The sequence below is a fragment of the Micropterus salmoides genome, unplaced genomic scaffold (assembly GCF_014851395.1).
Source record: "Micropterus salmoides isolate LMB-PRFRI ecotype aquatic unplaced genomic scaffold, ASM1485139v1 Ms_hic_scaffold_13, whole genome shotgun sequence".
NCBI lineage: Eukaryota > Metazoa > Chordata > Actinopteri > Centrarchiformes > Centrarchidae > Micropterus > Micropterus salmoides.
In genome coordinates, this window is record NW_024040374.1 from 25,147,374 (window position 1) to 25,170,374 (window position 23,001).

Here is a 23,001-nt window from a genome sequence, read left to right on the forward strand (position 1 = left end):
AATTGTCCGCCGACATGACGCTCCCAACACAGGACCCTGGGATAGGAACCAAGGTTTCCTCCATACTGACAGGGAACGAAGGCACCTGCTCGTAATCCGTATCAGACGGAACGGATTTCCCCTTGGGAAGAATCCCTTGGATTTTAGCCACCACTGCAGGGCTCTCATGTGCAGCAGGCCAGAAGGTATTACGCTGGACGCTGCTGCCATGAGACCCAACACCCTCTGAAAGTGTTTCACAGTGATGGTGCGGCCTAGCTTCACTCTGGTCACTGTGGACAAAATGGACTCGATGCGTGCAGGAGATAGGTGGGCCCGCATCGTCGTTGAGTCCATCACCACCCCTAGGTATGTAGTCCGTTGGGCGGGCGTCAGCACGCTCTTCTTCATGTTGAGACATGAAGGTGGGCGAGGATGACATCTCGATGCCGAACCGCTAACTCTCGAGACTGAGCCAGAATGAGCCAGTCTGGGTGGTAGTGGAGGAAAAGCCTTTTCCTTCTCCTGGATCCCCGTGAGGTTGAGCCACAAATGGCACTCCGTGGCCACCAATGCTGCCATAGAGCGGCCAATGGAACGGGCCGTCTCCTTAGTGACTCAAAGCGCTAAATCCGTAGCTCAACGAAGCTCGACTATATCCTCCTCTGAGGCCCCCCGCCCCCGGTCACAGTCCTTTAGCAGATCGGCCTGGTATGCCTGCAGGATGGCCATAGTGTGCAGGCTTGCACCAGCTCGACCCGCCGCCATATAAGCCTTGCCCACCAGAGCGGATGTCGCCTGACATGGCTTGGTGGGCAGCGCCGGCGTCTTGAGAGATGATGGGTGAGAGAGAGGTAGCTCGCTAATGCCTCCTCAACCCGAGGCATCGCTCCGTAGCCACGCTGCTTCATCTCTGCCACATTGCTGTAATCCAGCAGAGGGGAAGTAGTCAGCCATGCAGCGAAGGGTTTATTCCATGATTTACACAACTCATTGTGCAAATCAGGAAAAAATGGCAAGGATCGGTGCGGGGGCGGCGCGCGGTGCTGCAGAAAATGCTCATCTAGTTTACTGCTGGCCTGCGACTCCTGCACCGCTTGTGGCCAATCAATATTCAACTTGGCCACAGCCCGCGTCACCACCTCCAATAGTTCATCATAGCTGGGCGCAGACTGATGAAGTCATCCTCCATGATGCCAAGCACGTCTAACTCCTCAGAATCAGACTGTGCGAGCCTCTCCAGACTCATACTTCGGGCGGGAGAAGCCGAAAAACGGGCTCCCGAACGGGGAAGACGGGAGGCGGAGTCAGCAGACGAGGGCCTCAGCCGTCCCGACACCCTTGGAGATAACGCGCTGCGATCCCCATGACCGCAGCCGCCGCGACGCCTCAGCGACCGCGGGGCCTGAGCCACGGGGAGAGCGCATCTGACTGTCTTCCGAAAAGAGAGCCACACGAAACCTCAATACCCTCAGGGACAGGGCCTCGCAATGGCTGCAGGCAGCCCCCTCAAGAGCTGCCTGGGTGTGTGACATCCCCAGACAGGAAACACACATCTCGTGTTTATCCCCAGCCGTGATGTAGCGTGGGCATGGAAAAACACATTGTCGGAACTGATTACCAGACATGGTCTCTTCTGCTTCGTGAGGACTTCAAGGTAAAACAACAACTTCCTTGGAGTGCCTGCTGAATAGGAAAAAAAAAGCTGATGTGTCCTATGTGCCGGCGTGCTTATATACGCCGTCACACGCTACCGTTTTAGCAACACCAATAGGATTGGAGTAGTTTCATTCATGATTCAGCCCTGTCACGCCCAGAGGCGTTCCCATAGTGTCGTCACCGACGCAGTTTGAGTTCCCTCAAAGGGGAACCTAAGAGCTCACTGATTGCTCAATACCAAGATGGCGGCCCCGGCGATAATTTCACACACAGAAAACAGCTGTTTTTGGACCGAAAACAGCAAAAACGGCAAAAGTCAGCGGTTGTAACTGTAAATGTATAGCCTATTGGTGCGTTTGTTGTTATTATTATCCAGCTAATAACTGTGAGTTTTGTGATTTCAGGTATATGAGTTGGGCTACACAGCTGATCAGAGCTGGAGCTGAGCTTTCTTTGGTGTGTTCGGACTGCGGTATAGGATGAGATGAGAAATATCTAGAAGGCAATAACTGCAGCCATGTACAGTAGTTACAGAGCGACTTATGTTGTGATGCTAAGATATAAGTTCATTTTGATGCTTGGTGTTTGATGTGTGTTTGGTATGGATAAAAATGGTTGGTTTGAGCTTCTAGCTGAGCCTCAGATTCAAAGAGTTGTGTAGCATGGGTAGGGTGACAAAATACTAGGATCTTTCATGGATTTGCCATTTGTATTTTGAGGCGAAAATTGCGGTGTTCAATGCATTAGTTACTACTTACAAAGTATAACACAAATAACATTATGATTTATTATTATACACTAAACTACCCAGCAGCATATAAACTAAATAAAATCAGACTCACCTTTACCAGCTGCAACATTAAAGTGACACTATCAATGATTATAATCCAGTACTATAATAGGCTGTGGCCTATATTCATAAATGGGGGATTTTGTAAAATAAATAGGCTATTTTTGGTTTAAGTAAAATATATGAGGACGTCTTCCGCTACTGATAAATCTGCCCCATGGACTTCACTTGCCGATTAAATATCACTTTATGTAGAGGTTATGTCCTGGCTAATGTGTAAACTAGCATCTTTCAACTCTACAGAAGGGAGATTAGCTCACTTCAATTTAACATTCAAACGAAAGCAGTTTACCGCAGAAACTCTGATCAAAGGTCAGTGTTTGGGCCCAGCGATGTCTCTCTCATGTGGTCGCTCTTAGTTCCAGTGAGAGAGAGACGCTCCTCCTCCCCTGCAGGCGGCTCGGCTGGAGCGCGTCTCTCCATCCTCAGCTTTAGCTCCATGGGGACACACGCAGCCGCACTTCACACCCAGCTGCTCTGCTGGCGCTTGTTTTCATGACTTTCACAGACTTTTCTCCGGAGTGGAATATCACGCATTAGAAGTCAATGGATTTGTACTGAGCGTGTAGGAAGTATCGTTGCCGCACTGACGTTTTTTTGTGTTGAATGTTCATGAGGACTCTGTCCATGTCTTCTGTGGGATGATGGCTCCGGCAGTCTCCCTCATTCCACTATTTGGCATTATTCTGGAAATCAGTTGTGTTTCTGGTAAGAGAATACATTCATCTATTCATCATCTATCTTTACTATTGACTTTAGTTAAATAACAAATCAAATTGCCAATAATAAATTCTACCAGATTGTTTTTTTTTTTTATTTCTCTGTAAGTTTAATGTAGCCTATTCCTCAGTTGTCACTATGGCTTGTTGAATACTTTGTGGTTTTTTAACAGTAACATAAGTCTGTGTACTGGGTTCATTTAAAATGTTAAGAGCATGAAAAACTAGTGTGTGTCAGCTCAATTCTGTTCTCATATAATATATGAGAACAGTACATATCCCGTTGTGCATGTTATGCACAAAGGGATATACCATGAGTTAAAGGAGGGAAATATGTGGTTATTTGACAAAGAAAAAATTGTTTCAACCAGTCATGAGGATCCCTGTGTTCAGTGAGTTAAAAAAAGGCATTTTTGTACAATGTCTGCTTGGTCAGCCAGTGCCTACTTGGTGTTTTTTCCATACAACACAATGTGCTTTAGGGCCTCACAGGGAGGTGGTGGGCAGCGTGTATCCTCAGAAACAGGAACCCCACCTAGGCCACACTGTGCTGGGCTATTGAGCCTGACCCGGCCCATCTTCCCCTGCTTCCTGTTTTGACACAGCTCCGCCATTTTCTGCCGCAATGGAAAAATCACCCTGATTATCCAGAGAGCCAGTTACAAAACAGTTTTCTCAGTATTGTAAATTGTGCTTTTGACCTGATTTGATTTCCGTGTAAACATTTTTAAGGACCTCTCACCCCTCTATGTAGATATTATTTGTTAGGGCTGTACATACTGATGTCATCACTGTTGATCGTGTTTGATTTGTCTTTGCTGTGGCTGACATGTGGTGTTGATTTCTCCAGCCATTGAACTGCGGTTTATGCCTGATCCACCAACGCTGAACATCTATGGCATCCACAGGATGAACAAAACTGACAACCTGGAACTAACATGCAGGTACGTAGAAATATACCTTACTAAATTCAGTCCATTCGTTGACCCCTTTAAACACAGCGCACAAAAGCAACACCTATAATTCTCTATCTGGCAGAGGCCGGCAGCACCTGCGGTGGACAACCCCTCCTACAAGCACTCGCTTCTCCACCAGTGACTGCAGTGGATCAGGACTCTTCTGCACAACACTGCGGATCCTCAACGCAACTGTCAATGAAACTGGACAGTACCAGTGCTCTTACATCAACATGAGAGTCGAAGATGGCAAGACTTCAGTAGCGGCTCATGTGTTTGTCAACGGTATACCTCACTTTAACTTTATTTTGGAGTGCAGCTTGAGTGGCATGATACTGTGTTATATTGTGATTTTGTATTATACAGAAGAACTGCATGACATTTATGCTTTGGACAGAGAAGCGAAGTATTTATTGATCTAAGCTATACAGACAAAAAATTTTTATGTATCACTGTGGTTCACAAACCCACTGTCAGATCAGATCAATGTTGTTAAAGGGTTATGAGTATATTACTACAGATAGTTACACTGTCAACATTGTAACCCAAAACAATCTCTTTCTTACAGTGATCAGGATCATCCAAAGTGAATTAGAGTGAAAGTCAGAATATGTTGTGTTGCTGGGGCCACTAAAGGACCCCTACTGTTAAAGCCACATATACAAAATGGATACACTACCACACAGTTGTAAATTGTAAATTAATACAATGTGTTTATTCAAACATCCAGTTGTATGTACAAGAACATTTGAGATGACCAGTCATAATTGAAGAGTAGCCAGTTCCACCTCCTTGCTGCGGCGCTGTCAGTGTTTCACTTTGTTCTAACTGAATTTAAACCCATAAATGATGTTTGTGCATTTGATTTGATTTTTAGATTACAGGGTGCCGTTTGTGCCGTCTGAGAAGGAATATGAGGTGGTGTTCATCCGTGAGGGAGAGAGGGTGGTGATACCATGCAGAGGCTCGGTGGAGAATCTCAACGTTACTCTCCACACTGTAAGGAAGAGTTGTTTCTGTTCCCTTCGTGTTCTTTCTTGGTAAAATCTAAAGTGTGGTACAAGCTGGAGTCACTTCTGTAGGATGAAAGGCATAACAGCAGACAGGGAGTCCAGACCATCAGTTACTTTTTGTTTATCACTCCTTTAAAAACTAATAATATTACTTTACTTAGTACTGTGTATTAAAAGTAACTAGTTACGTTACACGTTACGTCACCATATTGCCTTTGCCACCCCCCACATAACTTTTCTTTACGCTGCTGGCTGGAATAACAAATAAAGCAAGTCACTCCGACTTTTGAACCACTACTGTTTTTCTGCACATGCATTAATAAGAGCAGTGTTCAGTGTTTTCATAAAAATGGAATGTTGCTTAACGCCACTTTCTCACTCGACGAGTGCATGCATCACTGGCAATGGCGGCCTCCCAGTCAGCGCCGGTGTTTCTTTCTATAGGCTAAGTTTCACATTGCTGTGCTGCTTTAACAGTTGCTTCAATAAATTAGATGTAGAACTGTTGAAATTTTACAACACACAACAATGTTCTTTGCATCTTTGAAGGTGACACAATAATGGCAATACTTGCAGCTGTCAAAAGAACGCCTCTCTCCCTCGTTCTCCATTTTTACTTTAGCTTTTTGACTAGCGCCTTGAACAACATAAGGTCTGGCTGCTCAACTTGAACTTCCCCTGACCTGCCACGCAATCACGCATTCATGACAAAGATGGTGCATTCTGGTAATGCAGCGTTACTTGGATTAGTAACTGTAATATTATTACTATTTTGGAAATAGTAATCCCTTACACTACTAGTTACTAGGACAAGTAAAAATATTACAGTAACACGTTACTACCCAACACTGGACAGTATGCAAATGTTGGTACGGATGAGTTGTTCTCCTCATGATGAGAAAACTAACCTCTATGTGTAAAACAACTGGAGTGCCCCTTTAAATCAGTGGAACTGAGACAAACATAATTTTATTGTGGTTTAAAGCTAACATACTAAAAAATACTAATATCAGCCTGTTGCTAATCAGTTCCAAATCAGTTTACTGAGCTTCTTTTGTTTTAAAAAGTAAAAAGTGTGCTCATGTGTGAAATGCACTAGTGTTGATGGTTTTATTTTAAAATTCCATGTTCAACATCACTACCTTTCTGTGTCTGTCAGAAGTATCCAAATAAGGAGCTTCATCCCGATGGGAAGGATTCTTTGTGGGACGCCAGGATGGGTTTCAGTGTTCCCAGTCATCTGATCAGCTACGCCGGTGTTGTGTCCTGTCAGACTGTGATTGGAAATGAGACATTTAAGTCCCCTCTCTACATTGCTGCTGTTGTCGGTAAGAAAACCATTCACACAGAAAATCACTTGTAGAAGTCAAAATTGTAGACGTAATCTATGTGTATGTGTTTTATTGAACTGAACGAATACCTTAGTGAAAAACCTATGCCTTAATGCAGGATATTGCTTGTGTGTGTGAAAAATAGAGAGAGAGACACTGAAAATAAGTGAAAGAGGGACTCGGTGAAGTACTGAGCGAGTGAGGGAGAGTAGGTGCAGAGAGAGAGAGAGTCTGTAGTCTCAGGACAACAATAGGCTGTCGACTGACTGCTGTCTTCCCTCCCCTTTCCGCAGGATACAAAATCTATGACCTCACCCTGAACCTTGTGCAAGTGAGGCTGTCTGTGGGCGAGCGGCTGGTTCTCAGCTGCACTGCCCACACCGAGCTCAATGTGGGCATCGAATTCAACTGGACGCACTCTGGTCAGGCCCTGGTCAGTGGCCTGTTCTGCTCTTACTCTGTGATGGTTAATGTGCTTGTATGCTAGTTTAAATGGACTCATGTGACCCTTTAATCAGCCCATTTTACATACCACTGAAGACACACAGAGATACCAGAGGTGCTGGATCTCACTTCCTGTCATCCTTGCAAATATCCTTTACTTCCTGCTTTCAGGAATCCTCCAGCTTATCTCTATACCAGGTCAGAGTGCAAAGGTGACAGGTGCCAGGTTTTGCCTGCTTACATTTAATATTCAGTCAGAACAAAATAAACTTAGTGGACCTAATGGCAATATGTTCTAAATGGTCTGTTTCACAGACAAACTGTATTTCTGATGTGTGTCTCTTACATCAGACCTCCATGAATGGTTGTACCCACGCAACAAACCACAAGAAGAAGCTGTGGAACTCTCTGGAGCTGTCCAACACACTCATTGTGGAGAACGTGACAGTTGATCACACCGGAGAGTACACCTGCACTGCATCCAGTGGGCAGATGGAGAAAAGTGCCTCAGCATTTCTTAAAGTGTACGGTAGGTGCAGTGAAAACATAATATTGTTGTAACTGTTTCGCTACTTCTTTCATGCTACAAAAGCATGACTTTTTTCCTCTCCTGACGACAGCTGAGGAATATGACGTCTTAATTGTCTTGTTGAAAATCTTCTATAAAAATTATACATGCTGCTGGCATGGCATTTCATGCTTTAGAAACAATGGACCCTGCACTAGGTGAGTTGGTATGCTGTTTTTTCATGCTTTACTGTTACTGGAGAGACCTGCCTTCATTTGGCGTTGAAGTTTTTTTTTGCTACAGTATATTCACAAAATGTAGCTGCCTGTCCTCACCCAAAAGGAAATAAAGCTACTTTCCTTTAAAAAGCAAAATGTTATATACAGTATGTATTTCCTTTACCACTTACTTGATAAAATAAACTGAACCCAAACTTCTATTAACTAACTTTCACTAGCTTTCACTTTCACACCTTTTTTCCCTCAACTTTTTGCTGCAGTTTAGTCATTTATCTATTCCATATTTTCCTCTCAAAACATTTCACGTTTTCTTAATGCTCATATGATAGTGAGATACATGGATGTCCAGAGCAGTGGTTGGTCCAGTGCGTGCGCACGTGTATGCATGTGTTTTTGTGTGACATCAGCAGAGCGATCGAGGAGACTCTAGCTAGCCAAAAACACTGGTGGCTAAACACACTGGTAGGTAGCTACCTAGATTAAATGACCTTGTGGACTCAAGAAAATGAGCCCGGAAAGATAAATTGAAGATGAAAATAAATTAAGGTTGAATTGATTTTACCAACTGATTAGGTTATAGGGCTTTACATTTTGATTTATGCTCCAATATAATTATTAATTAAAGTATAATTTATTGATGTATTCAGTTATATTGTTGACTTATCTGATAACATTTGACTACATTTTGTCAGTTTCAGGGCTCTATACCATAACACATTTGTTTTTGTGTGAGCTCACCAAATCAAATTCCCATCAGCTTTGTTGAACTGGCAATTATGTTTTGAATCTTGAAATATTGATGCTTTGTGTCGTTAACAACATGTTGTGATTTGCCATGTGTTTTCAGAAAAGCCTTTCATTGATATAAAAGAGCCGTGGACCAAGATTTGGGAGGTAAATGTGGGAGATCCAACATCCATGTTTCCTGTCAAGTACTCAGCCTACCCAGACCCCAGCTTTAAATGGTATGTTCACAGTAGAAGACCGAGTTGTAGAATAAGAAGTACTGGTAACACTTCGTCGTACAGGTAGCAAACTGATTGCATACTAGATAGCTTTGACAACATGTTCAAACGTTACTATCTTCCAGTGTGACCTGTTACAGATTACTTTGTAACATTACTCCTCTTTGTCTGCTCAGGTTAAAAAATGGCCTGCCACTGAAGGATGATTACAGAATTAAACAGAGAAGTGATGCCCTCATCATTCGTGGAGTCACAGAATTGGATGCAGGAAATTACACAATGGTCTTGACCAATAAGATTACTAAAGAGGAACGGAGATGCTCTTTCCAGCTGCTGGTCAACGGCATGTTTTCCCCGTTCATTCCTTTTTTTTTTCTTGAGCTGTCTGACGCTGTTAATCCAGAGAATGTGGTGGTAACTGTTTGATGTCTTCTTTTACAGTGCCTCCTCATATCATTGAAAAGGAGGTGGCGGTGGACACTGATGTGTACCCATACGGCAGCAGCCCCACACTAAGGTGCACCGCTCGTGGATATCCCACGCCTGCACACATCCAGTGGCAGTGGATGTCTAAAGAGGACTGTCCAGAGGCCTTCCTGTAAGTCGTCGGTCTTAAGTGTGTGAGACAGAGTCACAGAGAGGGTGTGTGTGTGTGTGGGAGGGTGCAACTTCCTTTTGTGTATGCAGTGTTCACATGCTTCTTAGTTACTCATTGTCAACAGGTTGTTGATTTAGGAGAGAAATAGCTGCTTTCGTGATGTTGACAAAAACAGGAGAAGAGACCATAATAGCGCACTCTGACCTGATGCAGATCAGCGGATGTGATTCACGCCCTTCACAATGTCCATTTTTAGGAGGACTTCACTCTAAACGGGATGTGTTTACTCATTTTGGACAATCAGAGATTTTTACTACAAGCCATGTACCTCTCTGGATCTGCTGTTCAAGATAGCAGCTCTATCTGTGTAATACACAGACAGGAGGTCTCTCGGCGGTTACGCAACAGCCTCCTCAGGTATTCAGTAATTTGACGAGTGTTGATAGCAAGGAGGAGGCGTGTGTGAATGGCTGCTTTTGACCATCAGCAGGTTCCTTATCTTCTGCCTACACATCGGGGCTCTTCCTCGGTCCTCCACTATGTTTCCTGTTGTTCCCGTCGTGGTCTCTGTCACAGAAAGAGCTTCTTCCTGCTGAAGCTCTGCCTCTTCTTGTATACTTTCGTTCCCTTGTTATCATGTACAAAATACTCGACAGATCATTCCTGTTTCCTAATTTCGACTGACAGTTTGTCAGTGCCTCAACTAAAAATAAATACATGACCATAGTAGTTAAAAGTCAAGTCTAATATGTGTTTGGTGTGTATCCGAGTGAAAGAGGAAATTCTGCAGGAGTGTAGCACTGCTCCTACAATGAATGGTCAATTGGAGGATGTTTTAAAACAAAAAAGTATCTTTACGAGATATGTTAGTTTCACCTGGTTTCTGTTTATTTTCTCCAACAGGTCAGGGGCGATTAAGTCTGAGTTACAGGTAGCGGGGTGTACAGGTTGGAGAGATATCAGCAATAGCACTGGTCACCACCCTGTAGAAAGAATTATGATTGACACTGATCATTGTCAAAAGGTAAAAAAAATTCCTTTTGATTACACCCAAATTTCCGCTGCAGTCCACCAACATAAGAATCCTAACAGTGGATGTTGAATTTTGATGTGCACGTTTTCACAAAGTAAATTCATTTTCATAGAAAATGAGCTCCTTGAAGATTCAGAAAGCTGAGGCCCATGCCCTCTACAGATGCACGGCTGCCAACAAAGTAGGAGAGGATTCACGCATCATCTTTTTCCACGTGACACGTGAGCACTGTGCTTTTTCTTTATTTCTGTCTCATGTGGGCTCTTCCTGTAATCATGACTACTTTTCTGGATTCATCATGCCAGTTCTCATTCTTGTGTCCATCTCTACATTGTAGGTGGCCTTGAGGTGAGCGTGTCTCCATCCAATGAGCCCATAGAGGAGGACCATGTGGTTCTGCGGTGTAAGGCAGACAGGCTGATCTACGGAAACCTTGCCTGGTTTCGTGTGACCAACATCTCAAAGTCGGAGCAGATTGCGTCGGTGCTGCCCTGTCGCTCCCTGGCTCTGCAGCTGAGGCCCCTGTCGCATGTAGTGCTGTCCAGCCAGCAGGGCACTAATGTGACTGTGGAGCTGCCGCTGCCCAATGCGTCCCGTCATGATGAGGGTCTGTATGCCTGTCAGGTGGAAAACATCAAGACTCAGGAGAAAACCTGCCTGCTACGCCACCTTTCTCTCAAAAGTAAGAAAAACTTACAATTCCCTGTTTTTTGGTTGAAAATGTTATGCCATTCAGGACCTACAAGTTGATCATTTACAATGGAAAACCATAATTTCATTGTAAGTGACATACATTTCAAAGGTTTGTGCATTGCAAAAACAGTTAAAGAGGCACTTTATTATATCTTTAATCTTTCAGGTGGTGCTTAATGCCTGTAGTTTTAGGTGCAGCTACACTATTTTCACATGTCACTATCTTTAGACAAGGAAGAATATATCAATAGGATAATCTCTGCAAGCATTAAGAGTGAACAATTTGATTGAGATTGAAATTCTTGACTCATAATCATTCCCTCACAATTTAAACTGATTGTTTCAGATTTTTAAAGAAAGGATATGTTTGCAAGAGTCAACAATTATGTGCTTTTGATATGAATTTCCTTTGATTCTGATTTTAGGTCTTGAGGCTGCAAGGATCCTTAATAATTTAACCGATCAGAAAGTTAACATTAGTGCAACGATCAATCTCCACTGTGATGCTACAGGGATGCCAAGCCCAACAGTGGTGTGGACCAAAAACAACCACACTGTGGTGGAGGGCTCAGGTGAGACCTGCATGGCTTTTCAGTGAACACGGACTCACTTCAGAAGTTGCCTCAGATATTAAAAAGACAATATGGGTTGCTTTCAGGTGTGATTCTGAGCCAGCACAACCATATTCTGACAATTCAGCGTGTGAAGAAGGAGGACAGTGGTCTGTACACCTGCACTGCATGTAACAGCCGTGGCTGTGACACCTCACAGGCCCTTTTGACTACTGAAGGTCAGTCCCTGCCTGTACTGGTACCAAATGGTCTGTGTCAGCGTACAATGATGTAGTATTTCCTGTTTGCTGATAGCATAGATGAATTATGAGACAATGGGCCCCTATGGCACAGACATGGAAAAGCTCCCCACCCATTCTATATAGGCTAAAGACCCCCAGACAGAAAATAGTCGTTGTTTTGTTTCTTAGTGGGTTTTTTTTTTGCATATCTTTATACATTTTTTGTGCTTTTTAGTACTTGTAAACTTGTCTTTTTTGGTCGTGTTGTGTCCTTTTTAGTTGTTTTGTGTGTTTTTGTGGATGTTTTGCTTCTCTTTGCAGTAATTTTGTGTTTCTTTGTAGTAAGCTTGAGTCATTTAGTAGATTTTAGAGTAGATGTAGTTTCCAACAAGAAATGTTACCAGTAACTTCAAACAGAGGTTCTGGCACAGGGCTCACTGACTCCTTAGCGCCCTGTGCTTATGTTTAGTAGGTCCATTCAGTATTACATCCACGGCTGATAGTAAAGAATATATTGTTCATAGTTCAATGTTTAGCCTTAACCCCATTTACCCACAATACCCACAAAGACAGTGTATTTATATCTGGCATCAAGATTTCAACAGTTCACATCACACATACGACATTTTTAATATCAAAGATGTAGAGTAAGAATAACTTTGCTTCCTCAGGACAGGAAGTTGGTCCAGTTAGCACACATCCTCCAGGGAGTTTCTAAATCCAAAACAATGAGGAGACTGCAGGACAAAGGGAGAGGCCAGCCCTGCCGCAGCCGCAGCCTCTGCACTCCTGTCCACCCTTTTCTGTCCCGAACACAGAGACACTGCAATAAACAAACAAACGTGCTAACTAGAACCAGGGCCTACGTGACCTGTTCCCCGCCAGCAGAATGTAGACCCAGTTCCAGCAGCTCCCAGCTCATGCGCCAGCCCTGCTAACGAGGGCGTTAGAGGACAGGCCCGCTAACAAGAACATCTCTGTATATGAAGGAGTTTACAGAGCAGTAACACACAGGAAGAGCAAGCAATTTAAAAGGAAGGGCGTAAGAATAGCGGTTGAATATTATATACTACAGCCTGATATTTATGAGAACAGATGTCTGACTGTCCATCAAAACAATTATATGATGCCTCAGTCACAGGCATGTTGACTGAATGACTTAATTGTACCAGAGAGCCACGGTTCATTACAGCATGCATGTAGTTACACACTACTATGGCTCTGATAGGCCTTTTTCAAGTTGTCTTTGGCAGTAGCTGTTCATGCTGAGTCCTGAACATTTGTTATGACTAGATAAAATATCAGCTTGCTTACAGTCCAGATTCTAGCCTCCTTCCTCCAACCCAAACACAGACACACATGTGTACATGCCAAAGACAATGACAAACCTGTCTCAACTTTATGCAGTGCAGCCAAGGCACGCAACCGAAATTATAATCGACATTCCACTGTGACTGTCCCACATTTTTTCCCCTAAAGAATGGGCCCCAAATGTTGTCAAATTAGTTGTATGATCTGTTCCTTGACACTTTTTATTATACGGTTGTTTGTGAATACTCCTGCAACTCATATTGTTGTGTTTATTCTAGGTGCAGAGGAAAAGACTAATGTGGAACTGATTGTTCCTATTGGGTCAGTGGTCATCGCCATGTTTTTCTGGTTACTGATTGTCTTTGTCATCCGTGGAAGAAAGCGAGTAAGAATTTCCTCATCCTCACTTTGCCATAGTTTTCTTTCCTTGAATGTTCCCTCCAGTTACACACAATTTAGAAGACAATAAATAAAATGAAGCGCACAGCTAAAACACACACACACGCACGAGCACACACACACACACACACACACACACACACACACACGCACGAGCACACACACACACACACGCACGAGCACACACACACTGTAGGGGTGTATGACTGATTAAAAGTGACTGGCCTGGTTCTAAGTGGTCGCTCTCCTTTGTATCCAGGAACAACAGGGCCACTCTCTGCTCCCATAAGTCACGTAGACCTGCTGCACTGATTGGGCCCCTTCTGTTGGAGGGGTACCAGAGTCACTGAAAAACTGATGTACAGTTTTATTGTAATGAAAGGGAAGGGCTGAGACAAATACCAACTCATTAATTCACACACACACACACTCTCTCTCTCTCTGTTTCAGCCAAACGGCGTGGAACTGAAGACGGGCTATCTGTCCATGATCCTGGACTCAGAGGACATGCCCACGGACGAGCAGTGTGAAAGGCTCACATATGATGCCAACAAATGGGAGTTCCCTCGGGACAGGCTAAAGCTAGGTGAGACACAAATTTGATTCAGTCCAGACACATTTGTGACAACAAGCATCTGCATCCAGTGGTGGTACATTACCACGTACACTTACTCAACAAAGCACAGCTGTGCTTAAATACAGCTAGAAAGGAGTTGTTTAGTGATTCCCAATCGTACCCCAGGGGTTCTTCTGCAGTTACGTACCAGGGTATGTATAAAAAGATTATAGAGTAGTTCAGCTAATTCAAAAAATCAAAAATTATAATTTGGTTAAAAAAATAAGTATATACAGCATATTGCTTGTGTAGTGTATAAAAATGAGTTAACAAGCAAGTAACGTTGAAATTGAAAGCTAAAGGTGATGGATACATAGATATATTTCCAATATCTAGACTTCAAAGCATGACTTTTTTTAATTCAATTAATGGACGATCATTTTTGTGCTGAGTTCATAGCTTTCTCTGTAGCCTACTAAATGCCAGAGAAGTTAAGCCAATAAGAAATTAAAATGTGTTGTTTCCGGGTAAATTCCGTGATCGCGCCGCAAGCATGTTAGTTACCAGGCAACATAGATTCCCACATCATTTTGATTTTACAATTCCTGCACGAAATCACTTGCCTGTGATCAAAGATAGTGAGAACAGCTGATGTTGGGGAGTATAGACAAATGCGTGCAAAGTGATTATTGATGTAGTCAAAAATTCTCCAACCTCTTTGCAACCAGAAGCTTTTGCTTTTTTAGCCAGGGGTGAGCAAAGTAAAATAGGGCTATTCAGATCCTTTAAAAAATAAAATAAAAGTACCAATGCCTTACCGTAAAAATACTAGATAAAATACTACTCAAAGCAGAAAGAAAAGTGTTCCATATGACTGTATACTATTATATATTATATCATTAGATTCTTATTCCTCGTGCATTAATGTAGTTTGTTTAGGTTGAACTATTTTGTATCAGACTGCAATTAATGATTATTTTTATTTTAATCAGCTGATTATTTTCTCCATTAATCAACTGTAATAAATTCTGAAAATAGTGAGAATTGTTGTCACAGTTCCCTAAGTGACACCTTCACAATGCTAATAATCAAGTAAAAGCAGCAAATCTTTAGGTTTGTGAAGTTGGAACCATGAAATGTTTTTACATGAAAAATGACTAATACCAAAACCGTTGCCAAATAAATGTCTGTCAGTTAGCCTAACTGATGTAGTTCTACTAGCTGGACTTGTATAAACTTTTTTTTAACTCTTCATATGTTTTATGTGTAAAAAGCTTATTTTTAAAGTAACTAGTAACTGAAGCTGTCAGATAAAGTAAAAAGTACAATATTTGGTGAAGTTGTAGAAAGTGGCATGAAAAGAAAATACTCAAGTTCAGTACAAATACCTTGTGTACTTAAGTAGTTACAGTACTACTTTGTTACTTAACACCAATGGGCTTAGCTTTGGCTACCTGAAACTAAGGAAAGGACTAGAGATGGTTTTCTATATTTTGGCTCTGGACGGAAAGCTATCATCCATCATGATGGTGAAAATGGCTGAACCTGAGCCACAGTGCTTTAAGTGGGAGCCCCCTACCCCTGTTATCAAGGCATTAAAAGGTGCAACAAACAATTACAACACAAAACATAATTCATAAGCTAAGATGTGTAGCCTACTCACACACAGCTTGGCATACATTCATAGGGCAAGTTCTGCCATCCTACTGTAGGCCTATGTGTACAATATACATTGAGCATTGCTGTTCAGTCAGCCAAATTTCTTTTTAGTTTTGATACATTTGTATTTTTTAAATATAAGTATGTTTTTATCAGATTTACCTATTGTTGTTAACTATTGGTGGTTTTTCAAAGCAACATTGGATTGGCTCACCCTGATCCGGATACAAACTTTTCAGGATTACCAAATCTGGATTTCCAGCGCTCTAAATGGGACTACATATCACAACACTGTTGATTAAAAAAAAGACCAATAGGTAGAACAGCCAGCATGGGGTTGCTTTTATTTGTAGAGAATAGAAATTGTATAATAAAATAACACATTTCCTTCCATTTGAAATTTCTTTAAACAGTCAAATCCCCCATCTGACCCACAACATATATAAGAAAAACACGCAAATATACATTATTCACAGATACACTGTGGATATTTTGAGCATGTGTTGTCCAACATCAGATTACTTTTGAACAACTGGGCCCAGCCCCCCCCCCCCCCCCCCAGTTGTTGAGATATTTCAGTCTGGACTAGTGGTGTGACTTTGCCATCGCTACAGCAATGCCGCCACAGCTTTAATAGTTTTACATAACTTTATCTATGAAAATGAGCATATCTTGTCATGGGTGGTGTTGTTGAAGGACTACTACATCTGAAAAAACAATATTGGCACTGATGGCGTTATTTGTGTGTAAATGTTTTGCATTAAAGGTGACCCACTGGGACGAGGAGCGTTTGGTCAGGTGGTAGAAGCAGCTGCCTTTGGCATAGAGAAAGCTACCACGTGCACCACTGTTGCAGTCAAGATGCTTAAGGGTTAGTCTTTTGCCACATTTCTCCACATGCACGCAGACAGTACAATGGACAAACTTCAAACGCACACACTTGTATCTCTCACAAATGGATCTTTGTTTGTTGCAGAGGGAGCCACGTCTAGTGAGTACCGGGCCTTGATGTCAGAGCTGAAAATTCTGATTCATATCGGACATCATCTCAATGTCGTCAACCTGCTGGGAGCCTGTACGAAGCCTGGAGGTGAGTCACCATGCAAAGCACATAGCTGTTCTGTACATGAAGACGGGCCTATTTACTTTGTCCTCTTTTGGGTCCTGAGCATGCAGTGTTATTTGACTTTATTTTATCCCTTTTATTTTATTGTATTTTACTCATTTTATATTAAATTTTCATGCTCTTATCTTTTTTTTTGTATTATTCTTTACACTTGTTAAAGCACTTTGTAACTTGTTTTTGAAAAGTGTTCTACAAATAAGGATTATTATTACTGATTAATTATCTTCATAATGAGAGCTAGTGATGGAACTTAGCAAGCGTTCCCTGACCTAATTACACCTTGCTTTCAAACACTTAGTTATGTTTGTGTATTTGGGATGGCTGGTATTTTTTTTCTTCTTTCTCTCTAATAAGCCTCACATCTCATAAAATCAGCCTTTGATCCTTAGCCTCTTTGGACTTCCCTCTCTCTGCAGGACCACTGATGGTGATTGTAGAGTACTGTAAACATGGAAACCTCTCCAGCTACCTGAAGAGCAAGCGTGGAGAGTACAGCCCCTACAAGGTAAATGATGTATAACCCTGATGCAGCCAGTCAACTGCAGCCTACACTCTGATGTGGTTACACGGGATCCAGACCGCAGCACCCATTGACCACATTGACCACAGACAGTCATTGACCACAGACAGATTACACAACTATGCGCTCCATTACTAATCCACAGATTGCATTTAACATGGGCGATATTGTGATCCAACAAACAAAACCTGCAACCTGAATAAAATATTTTTAGGATTCCAACTTTTTCTCCTAATTTTCTTAACTGATGTCTGTGTTTTCACCGTGGTCAACAGAGAAAGCGTGTGGATAGTCAGAAGTGGGTGTCTGCAGAGGAGGATGTGACCGAAGGGGATCTGGGTCTGGGGAAGATCGCCCAGCTGGACATCTGCACGGGAACGGCTGTCTGCTCCAGAGCTGGAGACACAGCTTCAGGCAGCAACGTGGACCCTCAGGAAGGTGAACCCAGAAATGATACAGTTTTCACTTTTGCACCAGTTCTCTGCTTGTGGACACTTTTCACATTCACATTTATCATTGTAAACTATATCATGTGACCACAGAGAGCTCAGACGATGACCATCTGACTATGGAGGACCTGATAAGCTACAGCTTCCAGGTGGCCAAAGGCATGGAGTTTCTGTCCTCCCGCAAGGTGAAACTACAGTTAGAAATCTGTGTGTATGGTATGTAGACATCCAAAACTGGAGATGATAATCACAACATGCATGTAAATTCCACCATTTCTTTTCGCTCTGTAGTGTATCCACAGAGATTTAGCAGCCAGAAACATCCTGCTTTCAGAGAACAATGTGGTGAAGATCTGCGACTTTGGCCTCGCTAGAGATGTCTACAAAGACCCTGACTATGTCCGCAAGGGGGATGTAAGTCCCCCAAACTGACACATAGATGATCAATCATGCAATTGATAAGTCTGTGTGGCAATGAAACTTACATCTTCATCTTGCTACAGGCGCGGCTCCCTCTAAAGTGGATGGCTCCTGAGACCATCTTCGATAGGGTGTACACCACACAAAGTGATGTTTGGTCGTTCGGGGTCCTTCTCTGGGAGATCTTTTCTCTGGGTAAGCCTAGAAATCACAAGTACACATAACTCTAGATACAAAATGACCACTTTGGACCTGCAATATCACCTCTGTCGTATCTCCTGCAGGGGCTTCTCCCTACCCGGGTGTTTGCATTGACGAGTCTTTCTGCCGGAGGCTTAAGGAAGGTGCCAGGATGAGACCCCCAGAATACGCCACCACTGAGATGTGAGGGGAAAGTTGACATAATGCAGTTCCTCACATCACAGAAATGTAACTCTATCCACCATCTCACTGAGATCTAATGTACTTGTGTTCACAGATACCAGACCATGTTGGACTGCTGGCTGGAACGTCCCAAAGACAGGCCAACATTCACAGAACTGGTTGAACATCTGGGCAACCTGCTACAGGCCAGTGCTCAACAGGTCTGTTTGGGTCCAAACAAATGTCTACTGTGTCCATAAATAACCTCAGCATTTAGGTATTTTAATCACAGCTACGGCAAAATATAGTTCAACAGCAGAGAACAATTAAGGTCAATGAAGTATTGTCATTTGTTTTGAGTTGAGAAGTTCTTTCAGCAGTCAGCAATTAGAGGAAATTGGTCACACAGGAGGCAAATGTACCAGTTTACTGACAACAGCTTCAATCCACAATGCAATCAAAGGCAGTTTCGTTGGTAGGATCTCTCCGTGCCGGTCTTTCACTATGGTATTGTTAAGTCTGTTAGTGTTCCCTGTGTGTCTGAATAATGCAGAGCTGACTACGATAAGTTGACACCCATTCATTGAGCATTGCCAAGTCATTCTGGGAAGTTTAGGAAGTCATTGCCTGAGGTAGAAGTAGAAAAAAAACAGGCTGACGCATGCTAGCTACATCAAAAAAAGTACATTTAAGGAAGTACTGTACTTAAGTCCAATTTTGAGATACTTTTAGTTTACTTGAGTTTTTCCATTTTTTTTTTTACTGCTTTATACGTCTATTACACTACATTTCAGAGGCAAATAGTATACTTTTTACTTTAACTACACTTATAAAGATAACTTGTTACTTTATTTATTATTATTTACAAAATATAATGACCAAATAAATGGTATTATTATTATTACATCAATAAGACTATCGATCCATTGCTACCCAGCAATATATTAAACATGTATGTATGTACAAACAAATTGAAATGAGACCCACATTTACCAGCTGCAGTATTTATGTGATGTACATGTAATAAATCAAGGATTATATTCCAATAATATTATATACATTCTTCTGCAAAATGAGTACGTTTATTTTCCAACTTTAAGTATATTTTAATGCTATTAGTTTTGTACTTTTACTTAAATGCAGGGCTTTTACTTGTAGCAGAGTATTTCTGCACTGTGGTGTTGCTACTTTTACTTAAGTAAAGGATCTGAGTACCTCTTCCACAACTCTTTATTTTAAATTGATCATGGTCATCATTGTTTTGGCTTTAATGTAAGTTCATATTTCTACTCATTTGAGTGGAATTCATTGATCCCGTGTGTATTTGAGTTGATCTCATTAGAGTTCTCTTGGTCTCCAGGATGGGAAGGACTACATCCCTCTGACAGCAGGCACTGTGGCAGAAGGATCTCCAGTGACCCCTGACCCCAGGATCCCCTACAGCAGGCCCCAAAGTGGGGAAAACCTGGAAGCTCAGCTCCACTACGACAGCCCGCCATCCCTTGGGTCAGCATGATTATCTTACTCTCACTCTCGAGTATCACTTGTTAAAGTTCAAATACTCAGTGGTGAATCCTGTTCATTTACTTAACTTCTGTGTGCAGACTGTCCCAGCAGAGTGAGAGGTGCAGTCGGCCGCTCAGCATGAACATGTTTGAGGACATCCCTGTGGCGCACAGCAGTGTCATGGTGGGTGTCTTGAATTAATCCGACACAATGTGAACATGACAGGACGTTTTTACTGGAATGCATTAGATTATACAGGTGTACTTGTATAATAACTGACAACTTATTGTGCTGTACAGTAATTTCCTCATCTATAAACTGGTACACATACATTTTTTGTTTTCTTCTTGACATTTGTGATATCAGAAACTGACACTTTAGAAAAACAGAAAAGGAACCTACAGAGTCCCTACTTTTATATTTTTCATGTTTTTTAAGGGGAAGTTTGTCATGTAGCTTAGTAGAAATAACAACTAAAGATGATTTGCTTGAAATTAGATGACACATGGTGTAAAAAAAAAAGATTGTCAGAAAATTAACCACCAAATATTTAGAGATTAATCGATCTTTGCAATAGCGTCAAAACGATAAGTTGATCGAGCACTTTTCAAGCAGAAATGCTCAACAGTTGTGAGGATTTGCTGCTTTTCATTTTCTCATGTGATTGTAAATTAAATATCTTTGGACTGATGGTTTGGGGATGTCACCTTGGGCTATAGAAAATTGTGAGGTCATTTTTCATTACTTTCTAAATGATTAATTGATTAATAGAAGAAAAAATCAGCAGATTAATCAATAATGTAAATTGCAGCCCTCCTTTACAAACTAAAGAATATGATTGAGTCCCATTTAATCCCAGTGTTTCTCTCTGTGGTACCAACCAGCAGTGTTAATTTCAATTGTTGGCACTTCTGCAGGAGGGTCACACAGACAGTGTTATGGGCTTCTCATCAGAGGAGGTAAAGGGTTTGAATCAACAGCTTACAACTACGCCCAACTTCAGGTAAGGACTAAGCATCAGCTTATAACTCACGTTACATTTTGCCCATTACTACTCATATAATAATTATACATTTCTTGATTTGTTTTTTAGCTTCAAATCAGAAATACATTACATTCCTGTTGTCTCTCCTCAGCCAGCTGCTGCGCTGTAAGAGTAAAGAGTCTCTGGCCTCGGAGTCATCCAATCAGACAAGTGGATACCAGTCAGGGTACCACTCTGACGACACAGACACCCCGATCTATGCTAACGAGGAGGTGATCATGAAGCACAACATGCTGAAGAAGCCTCCTCTGTCCAAAACGCCTGACAAATTCAATGCGGAGATCCGCTACAGCACGCCACCTGTCTGACCCCACACATTCCCCAACAACTTCAGCCTGAGTGTTTTCACTATACCACATTTCGTTTACTTTCCACAGGTATCACACTTTAGGAACAACGACAACACTCGGTTTGCTGTTGTGTTGAAAAAATGAAGGTTGTATGATAAGTTTGTAAGCGTAGCTCTCTTTGGACAGCCGGAGGATTGCTATCATGTTTACACAGCGAGGAAAAGGTCTGGGGAGCCGAGACACGAGGACAAGCCTACTTCCTGAGGCGCAATCCACCCACTTCCTCTGTTGCAAGGCAAATGGCATCTGAACTTTTTAGATGATTGAATCAGCAAATGTTTTCTTTCTTTCTTTTTAGATTCAGTTTTTTTTTATTTTGTTGGCACACTGAATGCCTGGTAAGGAAACAGTTTTTCTCAGATCAATCAGAACAATTTGTACAGTCCCTTTATGCATATAACTTACAGTATTTTATTGAAAGTGTATTACTAAACCTGCAATAAATGTAACTAGTTTTATAAAATAAAAATACTCATAGATTAAGATAGACCATGTGTGTTGTTTGACATGGAAAGTATCTCGAATTCATCACTATTGGTCTGTTTCTTTGTATCATGCACCTCTCGTTTCCATTCACTGTGTCTTATGTAAAGAAAACAATACTTTCTCAGCCTTGGTCATTGTCTGTGTGTCCTATAGGAACAATGCTCTTCCAACCTTGGATATTTTCTTAGTTGTATTCAGCACACAATGCCCATAATAGCCCCAGCGAAGGCCAGTGGGAGCCAGTATGCCAACAAACAAAGTAAAGGGCACATTTAGAAAGCAGGTTTGGGAGAATAAAAAAACTATACGGTCACCACAGTTTGTGAACATCTCATTTCGCGAAATAGTAAATGTTTATGAGGTAAAATTGAGACTTATAACTTTTGTTAACCCTGGTTTACTGTTGTGCCATGAAATATTACTGTGACTGCAGCATCTGAGGCTTGGCCTAAAACCTAAAGGTGCTGGTCAGGCTGGGTGCATGTCAACACAATGTATTGTCTCTGCAATCAAGAGCAAACATAGCTAATTATAGCATACGATAGGAAATGACTCGTAGCCTTGGCAGAGCTGTTTGCACACTTCCACACGTAATACTGGGGGGGAAATTTAGAAAATCCTCCCCATTACCGCTGGAGGAGGCCTGGAGGACAGCCTAATGTCTCTGTAGTTCCAATGAAGATCCAGGATGTCAGTGTTGTTATTGGTTAAGGATAATTGAGCAACAGTGCTCTCTGCTGCTGTAAAGCTGCAAACACACACACATACACAGACATACCTACACACACACACACAAAAAGAAGACAGACCAGATATAAGGTGTTAGTGAGCTTAAGAGGTGCTGTTTGGTGGATTTTTATTACCTTTGTACAGAGCCTGCCAATAGATCAGTGGATATATGCGAAGCTACCAAGCTGATAAAAGCAGAATTTACAAGACTAATGCTTCATGTCAGACACTTTTGCTGGTGTGTCCTGACATAGTCTCTGAACAAAGGAATGACACATATTGTAGCCTACAGAAGGAACGCA

At 42.1% G+C, this 23,001-nt stretch overlaps 1 protein-coding gene across 2 annotated transcripts; it reads left to right on the forward strand.

Annotated features, from left to right (window-relative positions):
• Positions 1-2,904: 2,904 nt before the first annotated feature.
• On the forward strand, positions 2,905-21,973 carry kdr (kinase insert domain receptor (a type III receptor tyrosine kinase)). Of its 2 annotated transcripts, none has more exons than XM_038716498.1 (30): positions 2,905-3,196; positions 4,058-4,151; positions 4,246-4,448; positions 5,041-5,162; positions 6,336-6,504; positions 6,801-6,940; positions 7,303-7,480; positions 8,546-8,663; positions 8,840-9,006; positions 9,105-9,261; positions 10,165-10,285; positions 10,407-10,515; positions 10,632-10,976; positions 11,413-11,559; positions 11,646-11,777; positions 13,370-13,476; positions 13,941-14,076; positions 16,472-16,576; positions 16,682-16,795; positions 17,248-17,336; positions 17,627-17,789; positions 17,894-17,985; positions 18,092-18,214; positions 18,304-18,415; positions 18,505-18,604; positions 18,699-18,804; positions 19,944-20,089; positions 20,188-20,272; positions 21,007-21,092; positions 21,226-21,973. In XM_038716498.1, the coding sequence occupies exons 1-30, from the start codon at positions 3,130-3,132 to the stop codon at positions 21,440-21,442; spliced, it is 4,050 nt and encodes a 1,349-aa protein (XP_038572426.1). In that variant the 5' UTR covers positions 2,905-3,129; the 3' UTR covers positions 21,443-21,973. The 2 variants fall into 2 exon arrangements, with proteins under 2 accessions (XP_038572426.1, XP_038572427.1); XM_038716499.1 differs by having other exon boundaries at positions 6,339-6,504.
• The last annotated feature ends 1,028 nt before the right edge of the window (positions 21,974-23,001 follow it).